A 15,988-nucleotide genomic window follows, 5' to 3' on the forward strand; every position below is an offset into this window, starting at 1 on the left:
AATTCTGTGTGTGTGTGTGTGTGTGTGTGCACATGTGCACATATGTGTGTGTGCATGCGTGTGTGTTGTGTGTGTGTGTGTGTGTGTGTGTGTGTGTGTCTGTGGGTGTGGGTGTGTGTGTCTGTGGGTGGGTGTGTCTCTAGTAAATAAATCAAATATTAAAAAAAGTAGAATTTTATCCAGCTTCCACCTCTGAAGGCTGAGTATTCCAACATCAAGGGCTCTTCTGGCTGGTTGAAAGCACAGTGGGGCTATCTCATGATATACTACAGAATGTGTGAGCTTTGCTTGCCATCTTTAAATAGTTACTTATTCTGTTACTGGGGCTGCACTGAGGATGATTCCTAACTAATCCTAATTACCTTTCAATTGCTATTCCTCCAAATACCACTGGCTTAGGAACTAGAGACTCATTTCCCACCAATGCACAAACAATACCTCTTGGTAATCTAATTGTCCCTATCATCCAGGCACTAAAAGAAATTTGACAGGTATAATACTATAAGAAACACATTTAAAATATATTTTATTTATGTGTGTGTATGTGTATTCATGGACACATCAGGGCTTTGGCAACTGCAAATTAATTCCAGATATATTCAACTCTTTTAGGTCTAGGGATCAAGTCTAGGCCAGCAATTTTGCAAGCAAGTGTCTTTAACTGCTGAATAATTTTCTGAGTCCCAGTTGTTGGTTTTTGGAAATCAGAATGCATAGTACTTTAGTACAAAATTCAAGAAAGAGGAAACACAACATTTAGAAGCTAATTTTATTTTTTTTTCATTAACTACTTGTTATAATAAATATGTGGAACAGATTTCAAATCAAGCTCAGAGACATGAATTTAGAAAGTATACCATCTTTGTGAGACTCAGTTTTGTTACATGTATTAACAAAATGATAATAATTACCTTCTCCTTGTTGGGGTAAAACATCCAGCCAATGATAGCTTATGGAAGGAAAAGGTTTATTTTGGCTTTTTCATCATGGTGGAGTAAACATGGCAAAACAGATAGCCAGGGTGTCACGTCAGCAGGGAGATCATACAGAGATGATCACTAATACCAGCAATGGGGGCTGGATCATACAATCCTCAAGCCTACTCCTAGTGACAGAATTCCTTCAGTAAACTCAATTTCCCAAGGGCTCTACTGCCCAGGGATTAAATTTGATGTTGAATCACAAACAGATGAAGCTATGTGTTTAAATTTAAATCACCACAAAAATGAAATCTGACCTGCTGAGCTGTTGTGAAAATCAAAATGGTGTTGGAAAACTTCTGGGCAAGGGGTGATAACAAGGAAATTTTGATTGTTGGGTTATGGATTATTTAGTCCTACTGTTATTTGTATCAATGATGCATTCTCAGTGAAGCTCATTCTCAATGCTTCTAGATTTTCTATGTTTGTCAGAGGAATGAAGTGAGCTAGGAACATGAAAAGCATGAAGCAATGTATGAACAGAGGGAAAACTGCTTTTTCAGAGGATGGCTATGTTCCAGATGGTTAGAAGCACACAGCTCACTGCTCCTCACATGGCATGGACATATCACTCTCATTATTGTTTATGAAGAAAGTCAGCTTTGTCTAAATGTTCTAACATGGGAGAGATGATTTCAAAGTCCCAATCTTCATTACCAGATTTTTTTGTTTGAAAGAAATAGGAAGGCAGTTGGCTTATATTCTAGCTGTTGGAGTTGCTAAATGGCTTTTGAAAACAAAACAAAACAAGACAGAAAAAAAAAAACAAAAAAAAACCCCACTTTTCTCTAGCACATGGTATCCTTTTCCCTTCCTCCCCTTTCTTTGTTTTAATCTTCTGTAAAGTGTGCTTTGCAAGATACCAAAAGTGTAAAGAAAACATGTCTGTTCCATAGTTTCTATTTTCCAGTGCAAATTGGAAAAAGCAACTGTAATCCTTCTTAACCTGAAAATTGTCTTTAACAAATTATTTTCAACTATTGGTGTGCTGTGCATGATTGGGATGTGCTGTGTGGAAGGGAAAGAGGATCCATGTCCAAGCATTGCAAGCAGCTCTGTTCAGGAGTACCACCTGAGAGGAGCAGGGAATTTCTCAGGCCAGGCCAGGGAAATCACACTGCAAAGTTATCTTGGCCGTTGGGGGACATTTGGTTGTTATATTTGGGGAAAGAATACCTCAAAGAAATAAAGGACAATCAAAGGTGGTTTATGTCCCATTTCTTCTTAACAACACATTTTCTCAAGCACATAGAAGATCAGATTGAATTGTATTTTGCCATGGTATAAATTGTGCCAACAATTGGGAAATGTAATTTAAAAATTAAATAGAATTTAGTGCTTGTTGAGTTTGTAGACTTCATTATTTAAAATCGTGTTTTCTTGGCATGTTGTATCTATTTTGGTTTCTGCATTGTCTCACATTAATGCCCTGATTTCCCTGTGTAGTTTCACAAGACAATGATTTTATTCACTAACCACATTTCAGAATGTGTTAACAATATCAGCACCATCTTGTTTCCCTGAGTGCTAGATTTCAGGTTATAAAAGTTATAGGGACATTTGTAAAGCCCAGACAAATATCAAATATTACTCACGAGACTGAAAGCAAGATAATGATGGTGTTGCTGTCAGCCTTAAAGTCCTGTGAGAGTTCTTGAGTGCATAGGACTGGTTGAGCCTACTAAGCAGATAGATGCCACCTTAGCTGATATGTTGATGTCAAATACACTTTTCCAGTAGGGTGATTTTGTAATAGTCATTCATGAATACTCCAGGTATGGGACTGGAGAGATGGCTTAGGGGTTAAGATGCTTGCCTGAAAAGCCAAAGCACCTTAATTAGATTCTCCAGGACCCATGTAAGCTAGATGCACAAAGTGGTGCATGCATCTGGAGTTTGTTTGCAGTGGCTGGAAGCACTGGCACACCCATTCTCTCTCTCTCTCTGTCTCTCTCTCTCTCTCTCTCTCTCCCTCTCTGTCTCTCTGCATCTTTCTCTCAGACAAATAAACAAATATTTTTTTAAAAAAATTCAGGTATGAAATTTGTGGATAACATTGGAAATTTCATTTAAACAGTATTTTGAAAGTTGTATAAATGGCATTAGTTTTATTTTTTTACTTATTTTTTTGTTTCTTAGAAAACAAAGTAGCCATTTTCCTTCTAGAACTTTCACACATACTTATTGGTTTTAGTATTTTCTCCCTCTCATCTCCCTGTTGTCTTTTCAACTTGCACTCTCCAATTTCAAAAAAAAAAAGTTTGCTGAAGTCAAAAGTGAAGGAATGGAAAAAATAACACCAAAATCATGAAAGGAACATTTTGAATTAAATTAGTTTTTAAATTAAGTAGGTAGGTCATTAATTTATCTGTTTTTTTTTTTTTTTTTTTTTTCTTGGTGAAATAAGCAGACACTGATTTGTAGTTGTTTTTCTCTTTTGTTTCATCATGCTCTGAGATAGTGCATAGAGAATCTCCTTAAATGTTATTAAAATTTCTTCAAGTATGAAAGATATTTCTAACATTGTAACTCAGAAAAGAAGTAAGACATTGTGTTACCTCTTACTATTTTGTGAATGAAAAAGATACTGTTGCCGGGCATGGTGGCACACGCCTTTAATCCCAGCACTCGGAAGGCAGAGGTAGGAGGATCGCAGTGAGTTTGAGGCCACCCTGAGTCTCCATAGTGAATTCCAGGTCAGCCTGAGCCAGACTGAGACCCTACCTCGAAAAACAAACAAACAAAAAAACAGATACTGTTATTTTTCTTTTATAAAAATATAAGTCAAAATGGAGTTGAAGGAAAAAATAAATTTTATAAAATATTGATTTTTCCTTCTTCAGTTTACTACTCTGGAATAAAAAAGCATATGAAATATTAGTTTAAAAAATCATACCAAACCTCTTAATTACAGAATATCACAATATTTTGTTTTCTTTTTCCTTTCAGCTCTCAGGAGAAGTGATCTTGCAAGTTGCCAATGAACCAGTTCTGCCCTTTAGTGCTCTCGACACCGCCTTAGCAGTTCAAAACAGCCTTAAAGGTAATTCTCCTTTAACTGATGATAATTTCATAAGATAAAAAAAAAAACAAACACATGATGTATCCATACAGAACAGGCTGTTAATAATAAAATAAACATTAAAAACTGTTCAACTAAGTTTCAACAAGGAAGAGCTGCAATATCCACTGTCTTAATGTAATTGTAGCCATGCTGGGTCTCTCTTGCTCTGTAAAGTTAAATGAGAAGAACTGAAGAGAATTGAGAAACCTTAATAACATGAGCGACGTGTACTCATCTAAGAGCATAAGGGGATCTACAAGATTGTAAATGTGGGGGTTCTGCTGTTAGGTATAAATTCCAGATGAGCTCACATCATTCAGATATCTTCTGACATTTGCCTTAGCACCCAATCAGTCTACACAGTACTTGATCAAATGTTTATTGTTTGGGATTGGTTTTATGATGGATGGTACCCTTTTTTTCTTACTGAAATGGCAAGGAGGCCACCAGAGAATTGCTTCCTGGTGTCTATTTCAACCCCTCTTTGGTATTCAAATAGAAATCTCTCTGCAGAATTTTGATCATACCATAATCATTGCATTCATTTTCCCTTTATCTACATACAAATCTTTCAAATACATACCTCCTAATTTCATTAACCAAAACAAAAGGCAATACTCAGATGGAAGTTGTCACTATTTTCTTGAGTGACTTATCTTCCTATCACATGCTTAGTGAGCCATTTGTAAATCCACAGTGTTTACATGTGGTACTTCTCCGGAATCCTCTGACGATACATCATTTGAAAGAGTTAAGGTCCAGTGATCTGAAACTTAATATAGTTTTTCTTTTACTTGGATTCCTTCTTAGAGAGTTTTCCAGCACAATTGCCTTTTCCCTTAGTGAGTCTTACCTAAGTTAGTACACCGGCTGAGAAACAATGGCCTTAGGAGCTATTGGGTATTGTGCTGTTTAAGTCAATTTGTTCCCCAACAAAACGGCTTCATGGTGCTAGTGTGCGTGTGTGTGTGTGTGTGTGTGTGTGTGTGTGTGTGTGTATACTTTTGTCTGCCTCCACATTATTTCCTTCTTCCCTGCTACCATCAGACTTTCATCTTATTGCTGTCATTGTGGCTACTTGTACCAGAAACTCTGTACCCCCCTTCAAATTTGCTATTTTTCAAATACTTGGGGCTCAGAATATGGCTAACTAAGCATACGACTCTTTGCAAAATAAGAACCAAGCAGGTATAAATTAGACTAAACATTTCTGTAGTAGTAAGTTTACTCTAAGGGCTTTTTTCAAAATCTATTTTCTTTGTTCTTTGTCTTATGCTTTTCTTTTCCTTTATTTGAATTTATTTATTTATATTTATATTTTTTTTTGAGGTACAGTCTCACTCTAGCACAGACTGACCCAGAATTCACTGTGTAGTCTCAAGGTGGCCTCAAACTCATGGTGATCCTCCTACCTCTGCCTCCAGAGTGCTGGAATTAAAGGCGTGTGGCACCATGCCCGGCTTTCCTTTTATTTTAAAGAAATTTCTTTCTTCTTTATTAAAGGTTCTTTATTTTTCTTAATATTTATTTATCCATTTTAAAAAAGAAAGTGTGTGTGTGTGAGGGGGGGCCTCAGACTCACTGAGTGACAATGAACTTTATTTTTTTAACATACATTTATTTATTTATTTATTTACTTATTTATTTATTTATGAGAAAGAGGGAGGGGGGGAGAGAGAGAGGAGGCATACCAGGGTCTCCAGCCACTGCAAATGAGCTCCAGATGCATGTGCTCCCTTGTGCATCTGGCTTATGTGAGTTCTAGAGAATCAAACTGGGGTCCTTTGGCTTTTCAGGGAAATCTCTCCAGCCCCTGCTTTTCTTTTATTCATTGTGGTAGCCTGATAATGGAGAGCAGGCTCATGTTTGGATCTGGTTCTGACTTGTTTCCCAGCTCCAGATATGGGGTCCATTCCACTGAGCAGACCAGTTAGCCAAATCAAGAGCAGTTGGTTTCCCATCATTGCCGTGTACCACTATTGCACTTGTGTGAGCATCACAAAAGGTTATTTGCTGCTAAGTAGGCTAGACCATGAGTTGCTTGGACAGATTTTGGTCATTTTCCCCCATTTGCCCATGTAGCACCTTCCAGCACTAAGTGTGCTGACTGTCTAGGGACTGACTCTCTTATAGCTTCCAGCCATGTCACTCCAGGTTACATGTCAACTGCATACGGTGTCTTCAGCAGTAGGGTCTTACAACTAACTTTGGTGGGTCATCAAGCACTCTGACACAAAGCTCTCATTCTTTTAGAAAACCTTGTAGGTCTCTCTGATCAAAAGCTCATTGGGTATGATAGCCCCCTGCTGGTACTGGGAGTTACAGGTCAGTGCCCATGAAAAGAAGGAAGAGAAAGAGAAGTAATATAAAAGAGTTAGTGACAAGAGAGAGAGGGAGAGGGAGAGAGAGAAGCTGTAGAAGATTAAGGTCAGTCATCATCATACACTCTTCAGTGTCTTGTGACACAAGTGTTCCCACTAAGGACCGGGTGAAGTTCAACCATTTGGTCTGCCTTTTAGGATGTAGAATTTTATGGTTCCAATGTTGTTTTGGTCCAGATTTGTGTCCCCAACCCCCTACATTGCCCTCCCCTCCTTCTCCACCCACCCACTGTCCAGTCCTCAAGATGTTTGCTGGGTATGTCAGCATCTTGGGTAGATTCAGGTTAGGGGCTGTAGATGAGTGAGACTATGTGGTGATTAGCTTTCTGTGATTGGGTAAGTTCACTGTGAATGATCTGTTCCAGGTTCAACCATTTCTCTTGAAATTTCATTACATCAGTTTTTCTTACTGTTATGTAGAAATCAATCATGTTGATATACCACATCTTAGTTTTCCATTCATCTAGTCATGGACATCTGGGTTGACTCCATCTCTTAGCTATTACAAATTGATCTACTATAAACATGGTTGAGCAAATCTCTCTGGACTAAGGATTCAAGGTTTTAGGGAACATGTCTAGGAAGGGAATAATTGAGTCTGTTGGTAACTCTATAGTCAGCTTTTTTAGGGTCTCCAGATTGATTTCCAAACTGGTTATACCATCTTACATTCCCACCAACAGTGGAAGAGGGTTCTTATTTCTCCACATCTTGCCAGCATTTATTTCATTTGATTTTTTTGATGTTTTCTATCCTTACTGGGGTAAGGTGAAATCCCATAGTTATTTTAGTTTGCATTTCCCTGATGATTAGGGATGATGAACATTTTCTTAATTGTGTGTTTGCCATTTGTATTTCTTCCTAACTGCTTATCCACCTCTTTGCCCCATTTTGTGATTGGGTTGTTTGACTTTTTATTGTTTAGGTTTTTGAATTCTTTGTAGATTTTAGAGATTAGGCCTCTATCAGCTGGATATTCAGTGAATATTTTCTTCTGTTATGTGGCTAATCTATTGGCTTTGCTTATTGTACATTTGTGAAGAAACTCTTCAGCTTCATGTGATCCCATTGGTTTAGTGATTATTTAAGATCCTGTGCTACTGGGGTTTTGTTCAGGTAATCTTTTTCAATTCCTAGATCATTGAACGTCCCTCCTGTATTTTCTTCCAATAGTAGCTGAGTTTCCAGTTTTATATTGAGGTCTTTGATCCATTGGTCTTGAGTGTTGTGAATGGTGAGATGTGTAGATCAAGTTTCAATTCCTTGCATGTTGTTGTCCAGTTTGTCCAGCACCATTTGTTGAAGATGTTGTCTTTTTTCCAGCCTATATTGTTAGGGCCTTTTTCAAATATCAAGCCCTAGCTCTAGTTGCTTGACCCAAAGTCCACGTCCTCGATTCTTTCCATTGGTCTATGCTCCTGTTTTTATGCCAGTACCAAGCTGTTTTTATTACTATGACTTTGTAATATAGCTTTAGATCAGGTATGGTGATGCCTGCAGGGGTATTTCTTTTGCTGAGGATATTCATGGATATCTGAGGCCTTTTGTCTTTCCATATGAATTTTGAGTTCATTTTTTTCTATCTCTTTGAAGAACAATGTTGGGATTTTGATTGGTTTTGCATTAAATCTGTATATTGCCTTTGGTAGGATTTCCATTTTCACATTGTTAATTCTGCCTCTCCAGGAGCATGGGAGGTCTTTCCATTTTCTCAAGTCCTCCTCAATTTCTTTATTTGAGTGTTTTTATGTTTTCATTATATAGATCTTTCATGTCCTTGGTTAACGTTATTCCAAGGTATTTTTTCTGTTGTTACTATTGAAAATGGGACCATGTCTCTTATTTTTTTCTCTGTATTTTTGTAATTTGTATATAGAAAGGCTACTGATTTTTGTGCATTGATCTTATATCCTGCTACCTTGCTAAAGGAGTTAATGACATTCAAGAGTTTTGGGATGGAGTCTCTCGGGTCTTCTATGCATAGAATCATGTTGTCTGTGAATAGAGCTACCTTAACTTCTTTCTTTCCAAATTGTATCTCTTTTATTTCTTTCTCCTGTCTTATTGCTTGAGCTAGGACTTTCAAGACTATATTGAAGAGCAGAGGTGAGAGTGGACACCCATGTCTTGTTCCTGCCTCAATGGGAATCCATCCAGTCTTTCTCCATTAAGTATTATTTGGTTTTAGATGCCTTGTGTCTAGCCTTGATAATGTTCACATAGGAACCCACCATGACAATTCTTTCCAATGTTTTGATTATGAAGTGATGTTATATTTTGTCAAAGGATTTTTCTGCATCTATTGAAATGACCATGTGTTGTTTGTGTTTAACCTTGTTTATATGGTGTCTTACATTGACAGATTTCCATATGTTGAACCACCCCTGTGTTCATGGGAAGAATCCCACTTAATCAAGGTGGATAATGTTTTAGATACGTTGCAAGATTCAGTTTGTGAGGATTTTGTTTAGCATCTTTGTGACTAAGTTCATCAGGGAAATAGGCTGGTAGTTTTCTTTTCTTGTGGCATATCTGCCTGATTTTGGAATTAGGGTGATGTTAGTTTCATAAAAGGAGGTGGGGAGCTTTTCCTGTTCTCCATTTGTGGGGCACAATTTGAGAAAGATTGGTTGGAGTTCTTCCATGAAGGTTTGATAGAATTCAGCTGAGAAGCCATCTGGTCCTGGACTCATCTTTTGGGGGAGGTTTGTTTTTAGCTTTTAAATATAAATGAGTTTGATAGGTTTGTTTAGGAGACTAATGTACTCTGAGTTTAGCTTTGGTAGATGGTATGTGTCCAGGAATTTATCCATTTCCTCCATATTATCCAGTTTTGTGGAGTAGAGGTTTTTGAAATGAGTCCCAATGATTTCCCCAATTTCTATCTTATGTCTGTTATGATCTCTCCTTTTTCATTTCTAATTTTGTTAATTTGAAGATACATATACATATATATATATTCATGATCAAATTGGCCAGAGGTTTGTCAATCTTGTTTGGTTTTTCAAAGAACAGCTCCTTGTTTAATCAATTTTCTTAATTGTTTTCTTAGTTTCCAAATCATCAATTTCTTCTTGGATCTTAATTATTTCTTTCCATCTTGAGCTTTTTGGGTGGGATTCTTCTTGCTTTTCCAGTGCCTTTAGGTGGATGGTTAAGTTATTGATTTGGGATCTCTTTGTCTTTGTTGTGAAGGCTTTTAGTGCTATGAATTTTCCCCTGAGGACTGCTTTCATTGTGTCTCATAACTTTTGGTATGATGTCTTCTCATCATCATTAATTTCTAGAAATTTCATTTTTATTTTATCCACTACCCATTTATTGTTTAAAAGTGTGCTTTTCAGTTTCCAGAAGCCAATGGGATTCTTTGTGGGTCTTTTGTTGTTAATTTATAGCAATATAGCATTGTGATCATGCAGAGAATTATGGCAATTGTCCTAAATATATGGAGACAGGCTTTGTAACCAGTATATGATCTCTCATAATAGATGGTGAAAGAAAAACTTTCCATGACAAAACTCAGCCTTATAATTATATGAACACAAAACCAACCCTACAGAGAGTAGGTTCAGGAAATTTTCCATGTAGAAGAATCAAATAATCAACCTCAAATGCCTGTAAGAAGGTGATCACAATAACCAAACTCATAGAAGGCATCAAAAACTTCAGTCCATGAAAACACAAAATTACATATACCAACATAATATGGCAGGGATAAAATCAAACCCCACAGTCATTACCCTAAATATTAATGGCCTTAATTCACCCATCAAGAGACACAAGCTCACAAGATGGATCAGAAAATTAGACCCCTCAATCTGTTGTCTTCAAGAAACCTACCTCACAAATAAAGACAGACACCACCTCAGAGTGACAGGGAGGAAAACAATATTCCAATCAAATGGGCATAAGAAACAAGCAGGTGTAGCTATACTAATATTGGATAAAATAGACTTCAAATAAAAAATAATAAAAAAAGACAATAAAGGCCACTTCCTATTTATCAAGGGAATTATCCATCAAGAGGATATCACAATCATAAATCTTTATGCACCAAACACAAGGGCACCACAGTTCATAAAACAAAACCTACTTGACAATAACACAGAAATAACCACCAACACCATCGTAGCTGGGGACTTCAATACACCATTATCAGTAATAGATAGATTATCTAAACAGAAACTCAACAGGGAATTAAGAGAGCTCAACACTTAGACCTAACGGACATCTACAGAACATTCTATCCCAAATCCACAGACTACACATACTTCTCAGCAGCTCATGGAACATTCTCTAAAATAGGTTTATTTTTAAAGAGCCATAAATTGGCATAGAGTTCAGTGCTGTGGCTTCAATAATCATTTTAATAATGCAAAGTACTATTGAAGGTCAAAAAACCTATTATTGATAGAAACATATTATTAATCTGGCTTTTGTGGTTGATTAAAGACCCCTTTCAACATATAAACCATGGTTTTTCTTTCAAGAATGTTAAATGTGTGATGAACAATTTTGCATAAAATATCCATAGGCCTTACAGGATTTTCTGAAATTATTTATCAGTGGTATGTCTTTTATAGTTCTATTATATCCCACCAAAGAAAAGAAATAATAAACAAAATAATCTCAATAAATAAATAAAATATAATTAAAATATGTCTTTCTATGAAACATATGTGCATACATTCCCATGATGGAATAAAATTGGAATAAATAAAGCATAAAAGAAAGTTGAAAATTAAAATTATGCTAGCATTCAACTGTTTGGATCAAATTTGCTTTCTAAAAGTAGATGTTATAATATAATCAGGTGGTTGTACCCAGAATACATGGGGAAGATCTGATAAGAGGAGATAAACTTGGGAGCTAACCAAGGTGAGATTATTAAGGAATCAAGTAAACATAGGAGTCAAAAGGCCTGGGATTTCAAGGGCATACTTATGGATAAAAGCTGAAAACAAGGTATAATCAGAGAAGCATACATGACCAAAGAGAGGAGGGAAAACAGTTTAATGTGATAACTGAAGCTACAGAAACAAAATATTTCAAAAAGGAGAAAAGATAGATATGATGGCTCTGATCTATAATCCTAGCACAAAGGAGGCTAATGGAGAAGGAGTATCTTAAGTTTGATTGTGATACTGTCTTAAAACAATCAGAAAGAATGCTAGAGAGATTGTTCAGTGGTTAACACACTCTCATGCAAAAACTAAGCACCTCAGTTCGATTCTCCACTGCCCACATAAGTCCAGTTGCACAATGTGAGACATGTGTCTGGTGTACATTTGCAGTGGCTAGAGGCCCTGGCATGCCCACTCTCTCTATCTGCCTCTTTCTTTTGCTCACTCTCTTTCAAATAAACAAATATATATATATATTTTAATATCAAGAGACAAAAGCCAAAGAAAAAGAAAGGAAGGAAGAAAAACAAGGGGAAAAAAGGAGTAAGTGACTGACTTTGTCAAATGCTGCTGTCCGGTCAGGAAAATGAGAACCAGAGTTTGATTGCTGGGCTTAGTGATGTGGAAGTCGCTGATGATCCCAACAAAAGCAGATTGGAACAGGTATAAACAGAAGCATGGTGACAGGATATGAAAAGAGAGTGGTCAGTTATGAATTGAGGACATGAATTTTCCTTTAAGGCTGTGTCTCCCTCCAGGTACAATGAAGGCAGCATTAGCATGAAGGTTTTGTCACTGACCTGAAAGGCTGGTCAGAGAATTCCTATATGGCTTGTTTCATTTGAAAATGGTCAAGAATATTAGAGAGAGCTTCTTGCTTCTACTTTGTATCAAAGGTCAGGGGTCATATTTGAGGATAGTATACCCTAAATCCCATAATATGCATAAAACAAGCTTATTGGACTTTAGTCAGAGATTTTGTAAGAGGAATGCTTCCTAAGATTATTTTAAGGATTTCAGTGGAATATGAAGGGAGAGAAGGCAAGTGAAAGGCAGGATGCACTAATATATACTGTGGCTTATAGACAAAAATGGTAGATGGCAAAGGGAAATGTTTGCTTTTAAATATTTTTGAGGCAAGGTCTAATCTGGCTCTTTTTAATAAATACTTTATTTATTTATTTACAAGCAGAGAGAGACAAAGCGAGGGGAGAGACAGACAGATTGGGCACACCACAGCCTGCAGCCTCAGCAAACGAACTCCAGATGCATGTGCCACTTGGTGCATTTGTTTTTTACATGGATACTGGTGAATCAAACCCTGGTTGTTAGGCTTTGCAGGCAAGTGCCTTAGCCACTGAGTTATCTCTCCAGCCCATCATTCTAGCTCTTTACAAAATTAATTTATTGTTTATAACATGACCACCAAAGCTTAGGGAGCAATGCAGAAAAGGGAGAGTAGGAAGGTACATGCTGTTAGTTTTGGTTTTGTATTTTATTTTATTAATTTTGTTATTTATTTATTTATTTTATTTTATTTTATTTTTTTGGTTTTTTGAGGTAGGGTCCCAGGATGATCTGGAATTCACTATGGAGTCTCAGAGTGGCCTCGAGGTCATGGCAATCCTCCTACCTCTGCCTCCCGAATGCTGGGATTAAAGGCATGTGCCACCACGCCTGGCTGTATTTTATTTTTATGAGAGAGAGAGAGAGAGAGAGAGAGAGAGAGAGAGAGAGAGAGGGAAAGAGAGAGAGACAATGGGTGCACTGGGGCCTCCAGCCACTGCAATTGAACTACTGACACATGCACCACCTTGTGCAAATGCGTCATGTTGTGTGTCTGGCTTACATGTGATCTGGGGAGTTGAATGCGGGTCCTTAGACTTCATAGGCAAGAGCCTTAACTGCTAAGCAATCTCTATAGCCAGTATTTTTTTTTTTTTAATGTAGGGTATCATTCTAGCCCAGGCCAACCTGGAACTCGCTTTGTCATACACCTTTAATCTCAGGAGGAAGAGGTAAGGAATCACTGTGACTTCAAGGCCAGTTTGAGACATAAGGTGTTCCAAGACATTGTCTTTTCCACAGAAACTGACTGATGCATTCATGACTCCACAATGATTACTGATAACTCCACTGAGGAGGGCCCTCAGTGGGATGGGAACAGGGGGGAAGGAATATAAGAGTAATAAACTAATAAGAATATAACCAATTTGCAATATTTTCATATATTAAAGTTATCTATATAAAATAAAACTTACAAGCAATAATTATGTTTTTCTTTATTTTTAAAATATATTTTATGTATTTGAGAAAGAGAGAGATAGAGAGAGAATGGGCACACCAGGGCCTCCAGCAAGTGCAAATGAACTCCAGATGTATGTGCCACCTTGTGCATCTGGCTTATGTGTGTCCTGGGGAATCTAACCAGGATCCTTTGGCTTTGCAGGCAAATGCCTTAACCACTAAGCTATCCCTCCAGCCCTAATTATATTTTATTTTGGGAGTTTTTGAACATATTTTGCTTTTTGTTTCCCATCCATGCTTCTTTTCTCTTCCATTGTGTGCCCCCCATCTGTAGCCTCTTTTACACTTCCCTACTACATATTTTCTTGACAAAAGGAATTGATAACATGAGTGCAGAGCCTGGATCCTGACAATAATAGTATCCAGGCCTTGGGAGAAACAAGAGAATAGGATTGGTGGTGAGCAGAGATGAGGAGAGTAGACATCAGACCATGTCCTAAATATAGATGAGAATGTGTCTATGTATGTACTAGATTATGTCTTATGTGTGGACCAGACTTTGTCCTATGTATGGAGATCATGTTCTATGTATGGACCAGAACATGCCCTGTATATGGATTACAAGGTTGTTAAGCTTACACACAAGAGTCTAGTGTGGAAGAGTTACTAATGTTCCAAGAATGAGCACAGTCTAGAAGTTGGTGACATTTTTTTTTCATGGCCCCAGTAGTAGAGAGTATTGCAGTGATATGAGCTATTGCATGAGTGGGATACATAGGAAACAGTGGTTCTAGGATTTTGATTAAAACAATAAAGTAAAGAAAGCATTCTGAGAACAGACCAGGTTAATAATTCTGTCCAGTAATTATATTCAAGAGCATGAAATTAAAGGGGAATAAGTCAAAACTAAGAAAAATTCTTTGGTTATTTTGTAGAGATATACTGATTTTCTTTGGTTATTCTATAGAGATTTATTTTCACTTCAGGCCAGGTACTGCTGGATGAACAAGAAACTGTCTCTAAATGCCAAAGGTTTTGTGCTGGGCTAGCTGGAAGATGTGGGCTTCTTTTATTTACATCAGACTGCTTCTAATGTAAGTTGGTAGGCCACCAACTTCTCCCTTCACTGCTGGTTATCTTTTCAGTTTTGTTTCATTCTGATACAACATTCCTTGGGTTTGTGCCCCTCATTTTGACTTAGAAAGATTTTAGGTACCCAAATTAAAGATAATTAAGGCAGAATAAAAGAAAATGTAACAAAAAGAGGTTTAAAAATTCTCTTGGGCTTGATAGATACATCAATGGATAAGTACTTGCAATGTATAGGGCCAACGTGAGCTTGGCTCCCCAGGATCCATGTACAAGCCAAAGGCAGCCCATGTCTGTAATCCTAGCACTTTTACAGTAAGGGGAAGCAGCCCTGCAAGTTCAGAGGCAGCCTGGCATTTTAAGCTGCAAATGACAGGAGACCTTGCCTCAAACAAGATGGAAGGCATGGGCTGACTCTGGACAAGCACCAGAGGTTGTCTTCTGAGCTAATCACATGTGGTAAGGGACACGTATGCCCACAATCATTCACACTGTCTCTCATACACATCATACAAACACAGAATTAAAAAATAATCCTTTCAGCATGTCCTGTATGTAAAAATGGTTCATCAAAAATCCTATGACTTGCCAGGAATGGTAGCGCACGCCTTTAACCCCAGCACTCAGGAGGCAGAGGTAGGAGGATCGTTGTGAATTTGAGGCCACGCTGAGACTACAGAGGGAATTCCAGGTCAGCCTGGGCTAGAGTGACACCCTACCTCGGAAAAACAAAAACAAACAAAAATAAATACATAAATAAATAAAAATTAAAAACAAAATTAACAAAATTCTATGACTTGTCATCTTTAAAGTATAGTTTATTGTATTTTTGTCTCCCTAACTTGAAATTATTGTGATCAAATATTTGTTGAATGTTTGTTAGCTTGTGAGTACCTGTTCAATGTTGGCTACTCTGGTTGAATGATATTTATAAAATGCATTATTTAAAGTGCTATTGCATGAACAATAGGCATGACTTCTCAATTCCTAAATAAATACTTCATGTTCACTGCAGTGCTAGATACTTTCATTAGCTAAAGAGTTTCTATAATGTGTTAATTGAAACATATGATTGCATTGCTTAATACAAGCTTAAATTGTTGCCATGTGTTTATTTTGTTATGACAGCAGTGATTAGTCTTAAATACTAAATTATAGTAAAGGAAAAAAATGTGACCTTCAAGGCTGAACTATAAAATACTGTTTCTCCTTACTTTAAAGTGTATGAGGATGAAGGTCTCTGAAACCCAATTGTATTTTCACTGGTGTAATTTTTACTACTTGACAACTGGCCATCTTGTTTATTTATGGCACTAGTTTACG

At 37.2% G+C, this 15,988-nt stretch overlaps 1 protein-coding gene across 3 annotated transcripts in view; it reads left to right on the plus strand.

Moving 5' to 3' along the window:
• The window catches only part of Naaladl2 (N-acetylated alpha-linked acidic dipeptidase like 2), a 1,016,062-nt gene that overhangs the window by 938,801 nt on the left and 61,273 nt on the right, over positions 1 to 15,988 (plus strand). For all 3 annotated transcript variants that reach the window (XM_045130167.1, XM_045130166.1, XM_004652077.2), the window contains one exon: positions 3,930 to 4,023. In XM_045130167.1, coding sequence (XP_044986102.1) covers positions 3,930 to 4,023 — 94 coding nt within the window. The remainder of the gene's footprint in view (positions 1 to 3,929; positions 4,024 to 15,988) is intronic.

The sequence above is a fragment of the Jaculus jaculus genome, chromosome 11, assembly GCF_020740685.1.
Source record: "Jaculus jaculus isolate mJacJac1 chromosome 11, mJacJac1.mat.Y.cur, whole genome shotgun sequence".
Taxonomy (NCBI): Eukaryota; Metazoa; Chordata; class Mammalia; order Rodentia; family Dipodidae; genus Jaculus; species Jaculus jaculus.